This window comes from Parus major, chromosome 13, assembly GCF_001522545.3.
Source record: "Parus major isolate Abel chromosome 13, Parus_major1.1, whole genome shotgun sequence".
NCBI lineage: Eukaryota > Metazoa > Chordata > Aves > Passeriformes > Paridae > Parus > Parus major.
In genome coordinates, this window is record NC_031782.1 from 6,278,640 (window position 1) to 6,297,654 (window position 19,015).

General features: G+C 56.9%; 1 protein-coding gene across 4 annotated transcripts; it reads left to right on the forward strand.

Annotated features, from left to right (window-relative positions):
* The first annotated feature begins 2,181 nt into the window (after positions 1-2,181).
* On the forward strand, positions 2,182-18,276 carry ANXA6 (annexin A6). 4 transcript variants are annotated; one of them, XM_015642189.2, is made up of 26 exons: positions 2,182-2,285; positions 4,636-4,696; positions 7,322-7,406; positions 7,557-7,651; positions 7,810-7,923; positions 8,009-8,099; positions 8,211-8,290; positions 8,367-8,423; positions 8,570-8,663; positions 8,746-8,841; positions 9,089-9,147; positions 9,420-9,542; positions 9,710-9,768; positions 10,194-10,269; positions 11,150-11,231; positions 11,450-11,544; positions 11,969-12,082; positions 12,498-12,588; positions 13,024-13,103; positions 13,300-13,353; positions 15,107-15,124; positions 15,933-16,029; positions 16,329-16,424; positions 16,702-16,760; positions 17,492-17,614; positions 17,918-18,276. In XM_015642189.2, exons 2-26 carry the CDS (start codon positions 4,679-4,681, stop codon positions 17,975-17,977), a joined length of 2,016 nt encoding a protein of 671 aa, XP_015497675.1. In that variant the 5' UTR covers positions 2,182-2,285; positions 4,636-4,678; the 3' UTR covers positions 17,978-18,276. The 4 variants fall into 4 exon arrangements, with proteins under 4 accessions (XP_015497675.1, XP_015497678.1, XP_015497676.1 ...); XM_015642190.3 differs by lacking the exon at positions 2,182-2,285 and adding an exon at positions 2,315-2,386; XM_015642191.3 differs by lacking the exon at positions 2,182-2,285 and adding an exon at positions 2,613-2,680.
* The last annotated feature ends 739 nt before the right edge of the window (positions 18,277-19,015 follow it).

A 19,015-nucleotide genomic window follows, 5' to 3' on the forward strand; every position in this document is an offset into this window, starting at 1 on the left:
ATCATACACACAGCCTGCAATGCTAATGGCTCAGAGGCATTATTGAGGGAATTTAATTTTCCAAGCTCCCTGGGTAGGTGGAAGAGAGCTCTGTTCCTCACACCGAGAACCACATCTCAGTCTGTGGAGCTGGTTTTGGAGGAAATTCAGGCAGAGAGGAGCAGTAACAAGGCTGGAATGGGGTTTAGGGGTGTGTGCACCTAAAGCTATGACTGACCCCAGCTCCCCCTGGGGAACACAGAGGGAGGTGAACAGGTCCCTGAATGGACTGCAGCAGCAAGGCAGAGGAGCACAGACCCAGCTCCATGGGATGCTTGCAGCAGCATGTCCAGCTGTAACTCCCCGAAGCAAAATCCTGAGGCTGCTTGCACTTCCCTGGTATTTGGGCATTCCTGAGGTGTAGCTCACAGGGGCTGAGCAGCAGAGTTCAAGCAGGGGCAGGGGTAAGTCCAGAGTTGGGCTTAAATGAGGGCACAGGGCTGTGTGAATGGGGGTCCCAGGTAAGACTCCTTGGGGACAGTAAGGCACATGAGTGTCCTTGGGCACCAGCATGGCTGTTCTGCACAGCTGCTCCTGGCAAGGAGAGGTCATGGAGGAAGTGATGGGGTGACCTGGTTGGTCATCAGCATCCTGGGAGAAGAGGACCAGGTCTGGGCTCTGAGGGGAGGCTGAGAGAGGTGTTTTGGTAGACATGCCTGGGATGAAGACCTAGCTTTGATTTTATTGTAGACAGTGCTCAGGCTGAGTCTGCTTACAGTATTTTGAGACAAAAAACTCTCAGGCTGTGGCTCAGCCCATCCTCTGGTTTTCAGCTGGCAAGGAGCAGAGGAAGGGAGCAGGAGCCATGCAGGAACAAAGCAAGGAAGGATCCAGAGCATCTAAAGCACAAATGTACACTAACCACAAGGCTCCCATGTACTGGCTCTATGGGGCAGCCCCATACCTAGAGACCCTGTGAGCTGCTGGACACTGGGAGCACCTCTGGGGCAGGGGGGCTCAGCACACCATGGCCCAGCTGGGGAGAGCAGGGCTGTTGTCCCACGCTGCAGCACAGGGTGAACAAAGCCGTGCTTGTCACCCACGCCATCTCACATGAGGGAGGTCTCCAGATACCAATGCCAGCCCAAGGGAACATTGCTGAGGGAAAAACAGGGCAGGAAGGAGCAGGCAGCACTAGGAGGCCGTGAGGGTCTCCCCCTGCCAGGCTCCTCCAGGGGACCACAGCCCTATGGCTGCATGCCAACCGTCCAGCATGTCACACCCAGCCTGGGCCCACACTGCCCAGCTCAGGCAGGACTGAGCAGCTCAGCTGCCCTGCAGTCTCAGAGAGATGCTCAAACCACTGGGTACCACCAGGGCTGGGATGCCTGAAAGGTTACTCACCAGCAGCCTTCAGCATCTCCAGGGCTCCGTGGGTTTATCTGCTCTGGCTGGTGTCAGACCCACTGCCCGTGGCTCCTGGGAAGCCCCACCAGCTCCTCCAGCCCTGCTGAGGCCTCTGTGCAGGCTGGGCAAAGGGTGGTGGCAAAGGAGCTGGGTTAAACGTGGGTGAGGCACAGAAAGAAACGGCCTCGGGGCACTGCAAGCAACGGTACAGCCTGCCAGGAGCATCCTGGAGAGACTCATCCTGCATCCCATCCGTGTCTGCAGCACGGGAAGATTGGGTGGAAAACCATCGTGCCAGCTCGGGTGCTGCCCCGTGGGTTCTCATTGCAGAGCCTTGGTCAGCATCTCCCTCCTTAAGCGGGCCCTGGAGGACCAAGGTCGGGCCATTCTTCCCTCAGCCTCCTGCAGAGAGTCAGGGATGGACATTTCCCAGCCATGAGCAGGGAAGGGTGTGATTTGGTGCAGGAGGAGGTGGCTGGCGGCAGGGCCGGGAGGCAGCGCGGTGCCCTGCGCCTGGCGCTCACCAGGAAACCGCAGCCGTGGGGACAGAAGGGGCGACATTTCCGTAGCTGAAATGCAATCGCCAGCATTGCCTGGCAGTGTGCGTGTCACCGCTGCTGGCACAGCGCCCCTGCACACCCCAGCGGGGCTCTTGTGCCGGGGGTTCCGCACAGCGGGCAGGCTCGGCTGATTTTGCGGGTGACATTGAGCGCCGCCGCACCGCGGGCACCCCGAGGTCTGGCGTGGCACCGGGGGTGGGCTGTGGCCACGGCAGGCGGGGACTCGGGGGCCGTGACGTCTTGCCGTGAGGAAACAGCTGCTGGCCAAGGACGAGCGCTCGGCCACAGGAACAGCCCGGGCGCGGCGGCGGCTCCTGCGAGCGGAGGCTCCGCGCTGCGGTCAGTGCCCGCTGCGGGACGGGGCCGGGCGGCGCCGGCCGCTTTCTTCCGCAGCGGCCCGGGGGGAGGAAAGTCGTGCAAAGCCCTGGCCGGGCTGGGCGGTGAGCTGTGCAAGCGGAGGCTCCCTCCAAGGGGTGGCTGCAGGGGGAATCCCTGGGGTTCTGGGTTTTTTTTATGAAAAATCTTTGCTTCTTGGCAAGCCCCGGGGGGCTGCGCTGCCGGTGGGTGCTTTTTGAGGTGGGGCTGCGGGCCCCGCTGGGTGTGTCCCGGCCGGGATGCGCTTTAGTCCATGCTTTGGTGCTGCGGCGGCTGCAGAAACACCCATCCCTCCTTCCTTCCAGCTGGGATCCGAGCTGCGGACCCCCCTGGTTTGGTACCCACCAGGTTTTGCGCAGGTAAACTCACCCCGCAGCTGCCCAGGGGCTCGGAGCTCCTGAAGGCCCGGGAGGCCTTTTGGCAGTAGGGTGGGGCAGGGAATTTTGGGGATGTCCGTAGCCCCACCGGGAGGATGGATGCCGGTATTTTTCTTAACCCGGGGAAGTTGGTTTGCTTCAGGACAGCGGGTGTTGTGGCCTCTGTGCCGGGGAGCCCCGCAAGGCAGTCGGGCTCCTGGGGTGCAGCCCCTGAGCTCAGACCTTTGGAGAGGCTGGAGGTGCATTGCTGGCGGAACAGAGGCTTCCACAAAGGCTGTGCACATCATTGAGGATTTCTCACGGGATCCCCATAACCCACGTTTCTCCGCTGTTGGGTGGGGGGCAGGGGTACCCCCATGCTGGGCCACTGCTGCCCAAAGGATGGGGGGTGTTTGTCCGGGGCTTTTCCCGGGGCTGCTCTCCTGGCCCCTGCAGGGGTGTCAGCAACAGTGGGGCACAGGGATGGGACACAGGGATGGGGCACAGGGATGGGACACAGGGATGGGACACAGGGATGGGGCACAGGGATGGGGCACAGGGATGGGGCACAAGGATGGGACACAGGGATGGGACACTACAAGGACAGGTCAGGGACTGGGTGTGCTCGGCGATTCTCCACCACCACCGAGATGAGTTGGGTGGTCTCTGCTGGCACATGCATGGAGTGAGGGAGAACAGCTGTGCCATGCTCGGATTTCCCCTCTGCCAGGAGGGTACACGGCTTCATGTGCAGGCTCCGAAGTGGCGTTAACAGGCTTTGTGCCTGGGGTGGGATCCCTGGCACCCATCCAGCATCCGGCCGCAGTGCAGCCCCACTGCATGTGGGGACCGTCCTGCAGCCAGGAGCCACGTGAAGGGGGTGAGGCTCACAGCCTCCCCAGCTCGAGAGGGAAAGGGAGGGGAAAGCAGCTCTGGGTTTTTGCAGAGCTTTCTCCCCTCAACCAGGGTGCCTGTGGGTGTTAAAAGTTTCCTGTGCCCAAGCAGGGGGACCCAGCTGCACTGATGGCTGCAGGGCTGGGTTCCCCCTTGCATGGGTGCTCCTGCAGGGATGTGCAGCCAAGCCAGCGGAGTTCATGTGATTTCTCCTGCTCGCTCCATGGCATGAAACCAAACTCGTTTGGGGTCAGGAATCCCCCAGGGTGGCCCTGCTCTGCTTTGAATTTTTCTGCAACGTGTCTCAGAGGGAGGGTGAAGGAGCCAGGCGGGGCTGTGCCTCATGGCTGGCCTCAGCTGACGCTCAGCGGTTCATTCATGGCTGGGCTCCATTTTCCAGCTGTTTTTCTCCCTCTACCAGCTTCCTCGGAGCAAATGGCGCTGTTGGGGGACTTTTTTTGAGAGCCCACACTGCAGTGGGTTGCAGTTATAAATGGTGCTGGTGTTAGAAAACAACCTGTGAGTTACCCTGGAAACCCAGCTGTGTTTGCTGGTCTCCAAGGATGTGTGGGACTGATGGTGGCCTTGATCGCTGCACAGAAACTCAGATAGTGGGGATAGTGTGGGGGCTGCCCAGCACAATGTGACAAGGAAATGTCCCCAGCAGCTGCTAAAGCTGGGGTGGCCCCAGGGCTTGGGGCTGCAGGGGAGCAGAAGGGACATTGAGGGGTGCAGCGAGAAGGCCCAGCCCTGCAGAGGATGCTCGGCCTGTTTCCATGTATTCAGCACATTTTTCTCCTCTGGTTTCTCTTGGTGCTGGCAGGAAGCTGTGCAGCTGTGCACTGCCCCTGGCCTGTGGGGTCCCCTCACAGCCAGATATCAAAGGCTCAGTAAGCACAGGGTGGCTGGCAAAGCCCCTGTCCCTGATCCATCCTGCAGCACCTGGCATTGCTCTCCCATGGGCAGCACAGCCACACCCCAGGAGGGAGCAAACCCTCCCTTCTCTAACAGCACCTGCAGACAGGAGCCTTGGCTCACACTGCCCTTTCTGTTCCCTTCCACAGCTCCTCCTTGCCCTCGTTCCAGTGATTTCCAGCTTGGGAAGCCATGGCACCCCAAGGAAAGGTAAGGGTGACCCCCAGACGGCAGGGTTGGCTCCTGGGCTGCCGCAGGGCAGACCCCAGAGCTGGGGCAGGATCTCCAGCAGCAGCAAGGACGTGGTGACATGCACGGACACCATGCTGCCCTGAGCCTGTTTACATTCCTGCCTCTCCAGCCAGTGCTGTCTGGATGTGATACAGATGGGGAAAGTGCTGGGCTGGGGAGCAGGGACAGCAAGGAGAAAAAATCCTTTTGGGACCACAGAGAGAGGGGAAAGAGAAGCAGGGCCATGAGAAGGGGAGGAGAAGAGACGTTGCACAGGGGATTTGGGCATTTGATGGACAAAACACCCTCCTGATCATGTTGCAAGGCATGCAGCCCTGTTTGGGCCTTTCTGGATTACTTCCCGCTCCAGACTGGGGCAGGTGCAGTGTGGCAGCTGGGTGAGCAGGTGCTCCCCTGCAGCCAGGGAAACATCTCAGTGTGGGTGGAAAGCCCTGCCTCGGTGGGCGGCCGTGGCTGGCTCAGTACAGCCTGCCTGCAGGCAGGGGAGGAGTCCCAGCCCAGAGCCTCCCTTCTCCACTGCTGGGAACAGGCTCTGCTTTCCATTCCCTGGAGAAATCAAACAATTATCTCCTCCAGCCTTACTACCCAAAGCTTCCTGCCCAGCTAAGGCAGTGGTTGCTCTAGGTGGGGAAACTGAGGCACAGTGCAGGTGAGCATTTTCCTGCAGTAAATGGTTTCCAGGACCACAAGCAGCCATGGGGCAGAAGAGAGTGAAGGCACACTGGGAATTTTGCTTCCACCCTCCTGGCCCCAGTGTGGCTTATTTTTAGCTGAGAGGTCCCGGACAGGCTGGGATGACTCAGAGGCTGGAGGAGGGGAGGCGGGAGGCCCCTGGCAGCTGAAATAGGATGGAAAGTGGGATGGGGGTACGAAGAGTATGCAGTGGGTAGATGCTGTTTCCATCCTAACTGATGTTCCCCCACTTCCCTGGGGCTCATTCCCACAGAGAATGCAGGGAGTGTGGGAATGCAGAACACTGAGCTCCTGCCTCAGTTTCCCTTGCCCCAGTAAGGCAGGCAGTTCATGCTTCAGTAGCTCAGCAGGCAGGAACACAGCCCTTCTCTTCCTCTCCATTTAACCACAGCCAACATCTTGACTTCCCTGTACCCTCTAGCCTCCCCTGTTCACTCCTGCTGCCTGCAGGCACCTCCTTTGCCTTGAAATTTATTTCCATCTCTGCAAGGCATGTGTGTGGGAGCAGCTTGTGCCAAGCCAGGAGGGTCTGGGAGCTGCCGGGAAGTGGGGCTAAATCCAGCTCTCCTGATGAATCACCTGCAATACGATCTGTTCCGTGCCTGCCTGGTTGGAGCTCCAATCTCCTCTTGGTCCCTGCCACATGGAGCACCAGTGCCAGCAGCTCCTCCCAAGAGGGCCTGTGGGATGTGCCCAGTTTCTCTCTGGCAAACAGGAGGAGAGGCTGGTTTGTTTCTGAAGGTGCTGGGTGGGATGTGCAGCAGAGCTGTTGTGCTGTGACATTGGGATGGGACCCAGGAGTGTGGTGAGTGTGGAGCTGCCCTGAGTCCAGCTCCTTGGGTCCATTCCTGGAGGCACTTCCTGGGTCAGGGACATTGATGTTGGTCTTCTCCGAGGATGTGCTGGCTTTAGATGTCCATGCTGGCAGCAGGCCTGGGCTCTTCTACAGCTCCCGAGGATCTTAAAGAGGCCGTGCAGCAGATCCTGAGCAGATGAGCCCAGGGAGGTGCACATACCCAGCTGGCACATGGTACAAGCAGAGCCAAAGGAGGATGCTCAGTTTCCCAGGGTTCTGACACAGCTGACAGCCCCAGCTCAGCTCCCAGCTCCCTCCTGTTTCTCAGCAAGACTGCAAAGGAAATGCTGCTGCTCACTTCTTCCCACTCTGTGCTTCTGGTGGGGACATATCCCTGTTCTTTATGTGGGGCCAGGATGGTTTCACATTTGCTTCCACTCAGAGTGGTGCTGATCTCATTCAGAGTCCAGCTCCAGGCTCCCATGGGGTGAATTCCCCTGGACAAAGCTGACCTGGGAAGGGGGATTTTGGTCCCTCCTTTTTCCTGAGGTCTCTTCTGAAGGTGTCATTCCTGGGGTCCCTGTTGTGCAGTCTGGAAGTGGCAGAAGAGCCGATAGAAGTGGATTTTATCAATCCTCAGGATTTTTCGGGCTCTCAGGAAAGTCTTTCCCAATATCTAGGACCTCTGCTCCAACCCATTGGATCAGCCTAGGTCCCATGGGAGTTCATGCTGGAGCAGGACAAACTGTTGGCAGCTCTGGTGCTTCTCAGTGTTTTCCACTTAGCAGCCCATTTGTGCCTGTAGATTTGTCTCTTTGCTTGGAGGCCATGGAGAGCCCGGGCATCCTCAGCATCCAGAGTGGTTCCTTGCTTGCAACAGGCACTGGAAAATTAATTCCCTCTGTAGGGAGAGCAAATGGGAAAGGAAACAACTGCAGAGGAGAACAACTGTTTATGTCTGAGGTTGAGCTTTGCCTTGTGCAACCTGAGCCACAACAGATGTCACCTCAACCCTGCTCTGCTTCAACTTCTCCTTCCCCAATCGCACTGGGGCTGCTCCTTCCTCTTGTACCTCCTCCCCTCCTTTCCCATAGGTCTACAGGGGCTCGGTGAAGGACTTCCAGGGCTTTGACGCCAACCAGGATGCAGAGGCCTTGTACAATGCCATGAAAGGATTTGGTATGGATGCTCCTCCAGACTGCCCCAGGCTCTCCTGGTTTCCTTTCCTCCCTGGAGCCAGCTTGGCTCTGTTTTTTCCTCCCAGCCCCACCTCCAGAGCAGCTCTGGGCACAGCAGGGTTGCTGTGGTGACTCCTGGCTCTCCCCACAGGCAGTGACAAGGAGGCCATCCTCGACCTGATCACATCCAGAAGCAACAAGCAGCGGGTGGAGATCTGCCAAGCCTACAAATCCCTCTATGGGAAGGTAAAGCCAGGAACACTCCCTGGCCCATGCCCCCACTGCAAACACAAGTGGTCCTGGCTGCCACCACCCAGCCCATGCAGGGACCCACCGCTCCCTGGACCCACTTGGAGATGCTGTGGAGCAAAGGATCCCCCAGCCCCTTTCTCCCCCTCCACCAGGACCTCATTGCAGACCTGAAGTACGAGCTGACCGGGAAGTTTGAGCGGCTGATTGTGAGCTTGATGCGGCCCCCAGCTTACGGAGATGCCAAAGAGATCAAAGATGCCATCTCGGTAAGGGGTGGGCACGCTCCCCAGGGCCCCTCTAAGGACACCCCAGCCAGCCCCAGGGCTCATGGGGCTGTGTCTCTGCCCGCAGGGCGTTGGCACAGATGAGAAGTGCCTCATTGAGATCCTCGCCTCCCGCACCAACCAGCAGATCCATGACCTGGTGGCTGCCTACAAAGATGGTGAGGGCTGAGAAAGGGCAGGGGCTGCCCTGTGTCCCTTGGGCCACAAAAAGGGCACAGGTGAAGGGATCCAGCTTTCTAGGCCTGACCTCTTCCTTTCCTCTTCCCCAGCCTATGAGAGAGACCTGGAAGCTGACATCGTTGGAGATACATCGGGTCACTTCAAGAAGATGCTCGTTGTTCTGCTTCAGGTATGTCCATCTGTCCAGCATCTGCAGGTGATGGGTGCCTGTGCCCTGCAGGGCTGAGCCCATCTCTCTCCCACAGGGTGCCAGGGAAGAGGATGATGTGGTGAGCGAGGACTTGGTGGAGCAGGATGCCAAGGTGAGGCTTGGCGGGTCACTGTGATAGGTGGTATCTGGGCAAGGATGGAGCTGGTGGCACTGGGACATCTGGATTTAGGCTGCAGGTGGGTGGGTGCCAAGGGCAGCACCCTGAGTCAGGCTGTGCTACCTTCTCCATCCCACAAGGACCTGCTGGAAGCTGGCGAGCTGAAATGGGGCACGGATGAGGCCCAGTTCATCTACATCCTTGGCCGGAGGAGCAGGCAGCATCTCCGCCTGGGTGAGCATCACCTGCAGGCTCAGGGTGGGCCTGAACATATCCTGGCAGCTTCTGCAGGCATCTCCTTGCTCTCATCCCACAGTCTTTGATGAATATCTGAAGATTGCTGGGAAGCCCATTGAGAGGAGCATCCGGGGAGAGCTCTCTGGTGACTTTGAGAAGCTGATGTTGGCTGTGGGTAAGCCAGCCCTGCTTGGGGATCCTGCAAAAACACACCACTGCCCTTCCTGGACTGGGAGGGCTCAGCACTGGGGCCAGCAGGGTCAGGGCTGTGGCTGTACCTGGTATCAGGGAGCTCAGGGAGGCTCCTTCAGGATGGGTGGGGATGCTGGCTGTGGTTCCCATGGGGTGTGGGTGCTCAGAGACTGGGGGTACTGGTGAAGCTGGGTGCTGGCATCCCTCACCACACCTCAATTTCCCTGCAGTGAAATGCATCAGAAGCACAGCAGAGTATTTTGCTGAAAGGCTCTACAAGGCCATGAAGGTGAGTGGATTTTCCCTTCTCTACAAGGTATCCCCAGCACTGCAGGGATCTGGCCAGAGGAGGGGTCCCCTTGCCATGGGGTGCTGCTGGAGAGCAGGGTGACACAGGTCCATGAAGGCAGGACTTAAGTGACCTGGGGTCTCTGCCCTTCCCTCCAAAGGAGTTATTCCTTCAGAATCAGGGCTGGGTAGAAATCAGATAGAGGGTCTCATGTGTGATGGGCTGAGTTGCTTGGCCATCCCAGGCTTGATGTGGGGGTTGCTCCACTGCAGGGCCTGGGCACGAGAGACAACACGCTGATCCGCATCATGGTGTCCCGCAGCGAGATCGACATGCTGGACATCCGGGAGGTGTTCAGGACCAAGTATGAGAAATCTCTCTACAACATGATCAAGGTAACTGCTGGGGTTCCCCACTCACCCTCCAAGCAGCTGCTGGTGCTGCCTCCCTGATGATGCCTGTGCCCTTGGGAGGGCTGTGCTGGGTGTCCATCTCTGAGGACACAGTTCACTGCCTTGACTCTACCTACTGCATGGTTCTCTGTCTCCATCTGCCTTTCCAGGAGGACACGTCTGGGGAGTACAAGAAGGCTCTGCTGAAGCTGTGTGGAGGGGATGATGAGTAAGACCACTAGTGACCCGCCTTTGTCCCTCTTCATCCCCTTGGTGCTGGGTACAACATCTGGGTCAAAGCCTGGTGGAGCACCTGCACCAGCAGCACCCACAGTGACTGGTTGGGTACAGGGGGCCCTGTGGCCCCTCTGCGTGGCCAGCCACACTGTCGTGGTTCCTTCTTGGCACGTGGGAGCCCTGCAGGGCAGGGCCAAACCCCTGGAGGGAGGATGCTCTGGTGGGGAAGATTGGGATTCACCACACATTTCCTCCCATTCCCACCCATCCAGCCCCACAGCAAGCACCTGGCTCCTGCCCCTGGGCCCAGTGGACACAAAACACCCCTTGTGGAGGAGCAAGACAGGGTGAGGGGGGCTGTTTACAGGTGCAGGGCCCCATGGCTCACTGTCCCCTGTCCTTGCCCTCCCATTGCAGTGCTGCAGGTGAGTTCTTCCCCGAGGCGGCGCAGGTGGCCTATCGGATGTGGGAGCTTAGTGCGGTCAAAGTAGAGGTCAGCACCCCCAGCCCCCCTGCACCCCCTCTGTGCTGCCTGCCAGCTTGGGACCCCTGGCTGCTCCTCTCTGCCATGGGGCACAGCCAGCCCCACACCTTTGCTCTGACTCTCGCTCCCCAGCTTCTCTTGATGCCATTCTCTGGTTTTGGGGTACGAGGTTGGCAGGATGTAACCATGGCAGGGCTGGCTGCCCCCCGTGGCCTCCACTAACCCCCTCCTCTCTCTGAGACCTTCCTCCCTTGTGGCAGTGGGTCCTGCATGTCTCTGCAATGCATCACATGCAGCCCTGGCTCCAGTGCCCACCAAAGAACTCCTGCCCCCTGGAGCAGCCCAGAGCTGGCCAGGACATGGCTGCAGTATGGGGAGAAGCAGCCTGCATGCAGCTGGAGATCCCACAATGGGGTGCTTTGGGATGTGCAGAAAATATACCCTGAGCCCTACACAACACTGAGGATGGAGATGTGTTTGGAGCTGTAAGGACACAGGAGGATAGAACTGTGGGGCAGGAGTGGGCATCCTTTCAGCAACTGCTCTTCTGTCTCTCAGTGACATTACCAGCCTAGGCTGAGATGTTCCAGGCTAGGGCAGGCAGGTGTGACACTGGGCAGGACACCAAGACTCCAGGGACTGTCTGTTGCTCTCTTCTTCCTGCTCTGTGCTGGTCTGGCTATGGTTTGCCCCTTAATGGAAGTGGTGGGGGGATCCTCACTGATCCCCAGGTGCTTGCACTAACACAGAACCTGCTTTAGCCTCAGCTTGCTGGGTGGCACCTTCCCTCCTCTCCATCTCCTCTCCATCCCTCCCTCTCTCCATCCCTTCATCCCTTCCTCTCATCTCGAGGGGCCTGGAGAACATAAACCCCTCTGTGCATCCACAGCTGCGAGGAACAGTGCAGCCGGCAGGAGACTTCAACGATGATGGGGACGCGCAGGTGCTGAGGAAGGCGATGAAGGGCCTGGGTAAGTGGGGACTGTGAGTTTCGGCCCTTCCTGCTGCTCCTCACCAGCTCTTGGGGCAGAAAATCCATCCTGGCCCACACAGGGCTGCATGGAAACCCCAGGGGGAATAGAGACGGAGCTGGGGGAGCTTTCCCTTCCCTGCCTACCCTGTTTGTGTGGCGGTGTGGCCATGATCAGAGGTGACACGGTGACACAGTGTGGCTCTGCTGTCATTGCAGGCACAGACGAAGGGGCCATCATAGACGTGGTGACCAAGAGGAGCAACGCCCAGAGACAACAGATCCTAAAGGCTTACAAAGCTCATTATGGCAGGGTACTGCAGCCTCCATCCCACCCTGCTGGCTCCTGCCCACATCCTGTTCCCTTCCACTTGGAGACCAGCCCCTCACTGAAAGGAATCCTGCCCAGGGAGCAGTGGGCAGCTGGAGCACACTGACATGCCCTGGCATGACTCCCCCAAGGGAGACAGAGTTGTCACAGCAGCCTCCCACTCTGGGTGCCCCACCAGCCTGAGCGAGGGTGTGCCTTCCCCTTCACTTGCCCCATCCTCAGCTCCACACAGAGGACTCCAGAACCAGAATCTCCCCAGAGCCACCCGAATATGTGACTTTAAACTGCTCCAAGGGTTTTCACAGATGTCTCCTATGCTTTCCTCTCCTTTTTTTCTCTCATGTTGCCTCAATTGGTCCATCCCTGCAGAAGCAGCTGGGGGCTGAACCCTCAAATGCTTTTTGCAGGACCTGATGGCAGACCTGAAATCTGAGCTGTCTGGCAGCTTGGCCAAGCTGATCCTCGGGCTGATGCTGACACCGGCGCAGTATGATGCCAAGCAGCTGAGGAAGGCTGTGGAGGTAATTGTCACACTGCTGGTGGCCCAGGGCTGTTAACACCCACAGTTTCACATGCCCCAGGGTCTCATCTCCTATGGAGAACTGAAAAAAAGATCAGAAAGCACCAGGACAAAGACCTGGCTTGCACTCAAGACTTGCATGCCTCTTTGCAGCCCAGCATGCTCAGCCAGCTGGTAGCCACAGGGGAGCCAGGGTAGGGGCAAACCAGTGACATGCACTGTTATCCACCAGTCACACCAGTTGGGAGCCCACTAGCATACTTGGACACTTCTGTGTTGATTCCTGCCAGCCCTTGGGGCCATTTGATGGACAAATGGGGACCTGGACCCCTCCTTGCCTGGCATTGCAGGGCAGTGCCATCATGTCCCCATCTGGTGTTGGCATCTGCAGCACCCACCATGGCACTCTCTTTCAGGGGGCCGGCACAGATGAGAGCGTCCTCATCGAAATCATGGCCACACGGAACAACCAGGAGATCAGGGCTATCAACGAGGCGTATCAGGAAGGTAGGACACAGGAGGGATGGGGGGAGCACACAGGTTCTGGGCACGGATCACACTGTACAAGGCCTTTCCAGAGCCAGATAAAGTTTTGTCTCTGGGTTGGGTTCCATGGCTTGGTGCTGTGATGTTAGTCCCTCCAGCAGAGCGCTGGTCCTCGCCTCTCTCCATCTCATGGTGACATGCCCCAGCTCTGCCATCAGTGTTTCCTTCCCTGAGAGCTCTTTCACAATGATCCTATTTCCTCCAGAGTACCTGGAGCAAGAGGCTTTGCTTGTGCTCAGGGCATTAGAACTGCAGGGGTGATCCCCTCTACCCTGGGTTTGAACTCAGCAGATGGAGGCATCTGCTTCAGCCACACTTTCCATGGGGATCACGGGCTCAACAGGCACTGGTGGGTGGGAAGCTGAGGTGCAGGGCTCAGCCATCCCTTCTCCACAGCCTACCACAAGAGCCTGGAAGATGACCTGAGCTCTGATACATCGGGGCATTTCAAGAGGATTCTTGTCTCCCTGGCTCTGGTAAGGGCAGCTTTCATTGGGTCTTCTCTCCCTGCCACAGACAGTGCTGGGGGTCTGGAAGGACAGTGGCTGGAGAAGATAGAGCATCACTCCCTGGCTGGGCAGTGCTGCTGGAGTCTGTCTGCCACTCCCTCACTTGGGGCTCTCCCAGGAGATGTCCCCTCTCCATCTTCATGATTTCTGTATCCAACTACAGGGCAACCGTGATGAAGGACCAGACAACCCCGCACAGGCACATGAAGATGCCAAGGTATGAAGATGCTCTGCCAGTATGGCATCCATCTCTTGTGGACTTTGCATTAAAAAAATAGAAGAAGATGTTGCATGCCCTGGTCTGGAATTGACATTCTCAGGGAAGCAAATGCTGCTGGGCTAGGTCTCTGTAAACTGCAGGGGGAGATGCCAGGTGAAATGACACTCTTGGAAGTAAAGCTCCCATGCCTGATTCCTGAAGCCCTTGACACTGCTGCTTCTTGCATGGGGAGAGCAGTCCCAGGGAGTTCCCAACCAGTAGGCTGCAGCCTTTTTTGTGCAGAGCTGCCCCTCTGGGGTTCAGCAACACACACTGATGCTGAAATTTGGCTCTTAGGCTGCAAACACAGCTTTGGGCTGGTCTGCAGGAGCCACCCACCTCCGTGTTTTGTGCAGGGAGCAGCTCTGACACACTGGCATGCTCCAAACCTCTCCTGGGCTGTGGTGAGACACAACTGGAGGGAGAAGGCTGAGCAGCCAGAAGCAGTGCAGGGGGTGTGGGGGCAATTCCCTAGCTCAGCTCCGGCTCCCAGGAGAGCTGTGACCCACAGGCTGTGTTCCTTGACCTCCTGTTCCTCAGGGCTGCATCTTTTCTATTAGGGGCTGGGAAGATCTGTGCAGGGTCAAACCAGAGCTCTTGCTTGGCTGTCCTGTGCCAGCGCTGGATGTTCCAGCGCACGGGAGAGCACCACAGCATTCCCAGCAGGGCTGCTGCCAGCAGAGGGAGTGGATGCTGTGCTGCCTGTGTCCCTGTGTGTGCACTGCTTGTACCTGTCACACTCTCTGCCTGTCCTCTGCCCAGGCACTGCCTGCACCCTGCCACGCTCTCTGCCTGTACTGCTGCTGATGCCTTTTCAGGACTACCTAAAAACAGGCCAGACAAAATTAAGGGAATAAAAAACAGTTAAAAAGCAGTTATTGAAGTGCCTTCAGATACATTTAGGGTACATGTAGCCCCCCAGGGGCTACACCCAAAAATGGACAATGGGTCACGGGTTTTCATACTTTTATAAGTTTGGTCCATTTTCACATTGGGGAGTTAATCTTCCAATTACAGCTTCAGGTAATGAAGACATTCACTCCAAGTTTGCTCCCCCCAAACTCACTTTTGTTTACATTCCTTGTGGCCTGAGACAGTAAGGTGTCCTTGATTCCCAGGCCTAGAGGGGAATTGTTTTGTCTGACTAAAATGGGAAAGCAGTAGCTAACACTCTATATGAAGTTTAGTGTTATATATTAAAAATTGCAGGATAACAAATATATGAAAGATATAAAAGCTAAAATCCTAAGGCATCACTGCTCTTTCACTGCCTGCACCCCTGCTGCATGTGCTGCTGCCCACCTCACCCTGCTGCACAGAGAGAGCCAGGCATGACATGCACAGGGACGAGCCAGCCGGGTGGCAGCTGACCTGGCATCATGCTGTGTTTTGTCAGCAAAGCTGCCCTTCCCCTCATCCCACTGGCAGAGGTGGGCAGGCTGGTGGAAACCAGTCTAGAGCCAAGCAAGGATGGCATCCAAGCTCCAGGGTTGGGGGACTCACTTTGTTTGGCCAAAGACCACCCTCTGAAGGTTCTGGTGTAGAGACCAAACTGGAGGAGGACACAGGTCCTGCTCATGGGGAAGCAGGGGACCTGGGGACAGGTAGTTTTAAGGGATTTTGCTAGACTTCCCTTGCTTTGTCAGGGAAAGATAAAGGTTGAGCAGCACCTTCTGACCCTGTTGTCTTCCTGTCTCTCTCTCTCCACCAGGTTGTTGCTGAGACCCTGGTGAGTGCCTGCCTTTTGCTCCTCACCCTTCTGCATGTTTGAAGGGATGCTGCAGTCCTGGGGTGCAGGGCTGGGGCTGGAATTGCAGCCCCACCAGCCAGGCCTTTCTGACCACATGGGCTATGCTCACTGGCTTGGGACTCTGGTGTCCTTGTATCAGGACAGGGGACAAGGGGACAGATGGGACCTGCAATGAGGGCATTTCCCTGCAGCATGGGGCAGGAGAGGGGGGAAGCCACCTGCCCTTCCCTTGGGGACCAAGCCTGCCCGCTGCCTGCGTGTGGGACCCGTGTTCCAGGTCGTGTGGGACTCGGGGCTGGCTTCCCTGGCTCCCCAAAAGTGGGACTGGGGAAGGGGTGACTCTCCTGCAATATCCTAATGGATGAGATGAGCACAGCCTCCCACTGATGCCCACAGAGGAACAGCAGCTGTTTCATTCATGGGCAGCACTGTTGTGGCCCAGGGTGGCTTCTGTGTCTGGCAGCCCTGAATTTCCTCTTCAGGTGGTGTTGGTCACCCCTGAAACATCCTCCACAAAGGACAAAAACTGGTCTTAACCAGGAGCATTGCAGAGCTTTTTCCATAAAAACTGGAAAACATACTTTCTTAGAGATAATCTGTGAGGGTGCAGCTTCACATCTGTGCAGAGGAAATGCCTTTTTTAGGGGGAAAAACTCCCCAGCTATTTTCCTGCTCATAAATGGTGACCCTCTTTACAAAAGGGTTTCCTGGCTGTCCCAGGAAGAGCTGTTTGACACCTGTGCTATGTTCATCACTCTGCTTCCCTCATCACTCTGTTCTCTCCCAGAAACTTGCGGATGTCGCCAGCAATGACTCCAGTGATTCCCTGGAGACCCGATTCCTCAGCATCCTCTGCACCCGCAGCTACCCCCACCTCTGCAGAGGTAGGATCACAGTTCTCCATCAGCTGCAACACAAATGCTTGGATTTGGGCTGGGGGGGAGATGGGGAGATGGGGGTCCCCTCAAGGCTGAGCCCTGTCTCCCCAGCTGTGCTGGGGATGAGGCAGTCAGTGGGAAGAGATGGTATGGCCTGGCATTTGAGGTGGTTTGCTGAAGTCACCCGAGCCTGCTCTGGTCCCACCTGGTCCAGAAGTCTCCACGGCTGAGGCTCAAGTCTCCCAGGTGCCCAGGGCTGGGATGGAACAGCTCAGCAGTGACCCCTTCCTCTCTCCCATCCCCAGTGTTCCAGGAGTTCATCAAAATGACCAACCACGACGTGGAGCACGCCATCAAGAAGCGGATGTCGGGAGATGTGAGGGACGCCTTCGTGGCCATCGGTCAGTGCTCCCTCTGGACAGGGCTCCCCACAGGGCAGGCAGCCCCTTTAGCTGTCACTGCCAAGGCAGTGAGGCAGCAGATTCCCGCTGCCATTGGGCCATGGAGACTCCCAGTGGGGCATGGGCTTGGGGCACTTAGAGAGTCCCCAGAGAGGGCCAGGCCTGCACCCTTGTACCAAGGAGGGGTTGTGACTGAGGCAGTGGTGCCACAGCTCCTTGCTGTGGTGTGTCCCCTGGGTGCCATGAACCCACTTTCTGTCCCCTCTGTGTGTTGCAGTCCGGAGTGTGAAGAACAAGCCGGCTTTCTTTGCTGACAAGCTCTACAAGTCCATGAAGGTGAGGACAGACCCTCCTGGGGCTGGGCTATGGGAGAGGGTTGTACTGGGATTTCCTGGGACTGTGCTTTAACTCCCTGAAAGGGATGGGGTTTGTCCTCTGGCTGTCCCTTAGGGAGTAGGGAGGGCTGAGCTCAAAGCAACACCTGGGTTTATCAGAAGTGTCAGGCTGATGTCTTGTTCACAGCAAGTCCAGCATATGTTCAAGGAGAGATCATAGAACAGTTAGGTTTGGAAGGGACCTTTAAAGGTCATGTAGTCCAATTCCCTGCAATAGGCAGGGACATCTTCAAGACAGCTTAAGGACCCATCCAACTGGCCATGAATGTTTCCACAGAGGGGAGATCCACCACCTTTCTGGGAAACTTCGGTCAGTTTCACCACCCTTATAGTAAACAATTTCCTCCTTGTAACTAGTCTGAATCTTCTCTTTTAACTTAAAACCATCACCCCATGTCTTATCACTACAGACCCTGCTAAAAAGTTTGTCCCCATCTTTCTAAAGCCCTTTTTAAGTATTAAAAGACTGCAATAAGGTCTCTCCAGAGCATTCTTTTCTTTAGGCTGAACAATCCCAGTTCCCTCAGCCTTTTCTCACAGGACAGGTGTTCTGGCCTCATTTTTGTGGCCCTCCTGTGGGCCTGGTCCCCAGCTTGGTCTGTGCTGGAGATGCCAGGAGCATCTGTGAGCCCCAGTCCCTGCAGGGCTTTTTTTTCAAACTCTCCCTTGCAGGGTGCTGGCACAGATGAGAGGACCCTGACCCGGATCATGATTTCTCGGAGCGAGATCGACCTACTCAACATCCGGGGCGAGTTCATAGACCTGTTTGACAAATCGCTGCACCACATGATTGAGGTGAGGGGACAGGGACATCCCTTCCTGGCTCTTCACCTTGTCTGGCTGAGTCCTGGCTCTGAGCCCTGAGGGGACCTGAGCCATGAGCAGCACAAGGGCTGAGCATCACCTGGGGAGGGGAACCTGCCCCCATCAGCCCAAATGTTGGCTGGTCTGGCTTAAGAGAGGATGTGCTGGCATCTTCCACTGCTGCAGGGATACCTGCAGAGTGTTGAGGGCATGGAGCTGTGCCTTCCCTGTGCCCAGCACCTTGGACCAGGCTTCCCCAGGGCTGGTTCTCTGACATGGCTCTCCCTCTTGCAGAAGGACACCTCTGGCGACTACCGAAAGGCTCTGCTGGCCCTGTGTGGCGGCGAGGACTAGGTGCCAGCTGGGGCCCTTTGTGTCTGAGCCAGCACACAGCCACTGCCTTGATGTCACCGCAGCTTCGGGGGCTTCAGGGGACGCTCAGTCCCCTCCAGAGAACAACTCACTTTGCGCTGGAAAGCAGCACCACATTGCAAGCGGGGGAGTCTCGGGGAGGGGAGCAGAGGGGTCTGGGTAGGGAGATTGTCTGTCTTGAAGCAAAATAATTCATACCCGAACATGCCACTAAACCAAGGAATTTACCCAGATGGAAAAGACAATTTTAAATCTGATAAATAAAACCTCACTGTTGCTGACCCTGGGGCAAGAACATTTGACTTAGTGGGGCAGGTTTGGCTGGGACTGAGAAGCCTTGGTGTCTCCTTGCTCCCATAGGCAAACTCTGGTAAGAGCCCAGCCCCAGCTCCAGGGAGGGCCCTGAAGACACCACAAAATCTCCCTGAGCAACGCTTTTGCTGAGAAAGGGGTTGAAAATGCATGTGGGGCTGGCAGCAGTGCAGGGACTTCACCAAGAGCTTCACTTCATGCCTCTGAAAATCCCCGGCAGGGTTCATGCTGTTGTGTGGATGATGCTTTCATAAACCAGAGATACAGATCAGACTTGATGGCATCCACCCGTCCTCGCACGCGGTTTCCTGTGCTTTCAAGCTGCTGAAGAAGCAGTCGAAAGGCACATGCCATAGAGGCTACACCCCCAAACAGCTTGTTTGCACTTCCCCCAACACTCGGGAGAAAAGAACTGGAATTTCCAAAAGCGGGAAATTCCAGCACTTTCAGTTGTTTCCAAGTCAGAACAAAAAGTCGTGAATACCCTAGTCTTCCTCAGAACAGCTGGGTGAGGAAAGCTTCACCTTCAAAATATCAAAGCAGTGTTAGGAATAATAACACAGTATTATTACAACACTTCAAAACCAGCTGAGGTCAAGAAGCAGCAACATGTAGAGACAAACCAGGGAAGCTGAAACAACTCAGCTGGGTATTATCCCACTAAAAATTCCCTTGATACCTTCCTGTAAAACATCCCCTTGTAAGAAA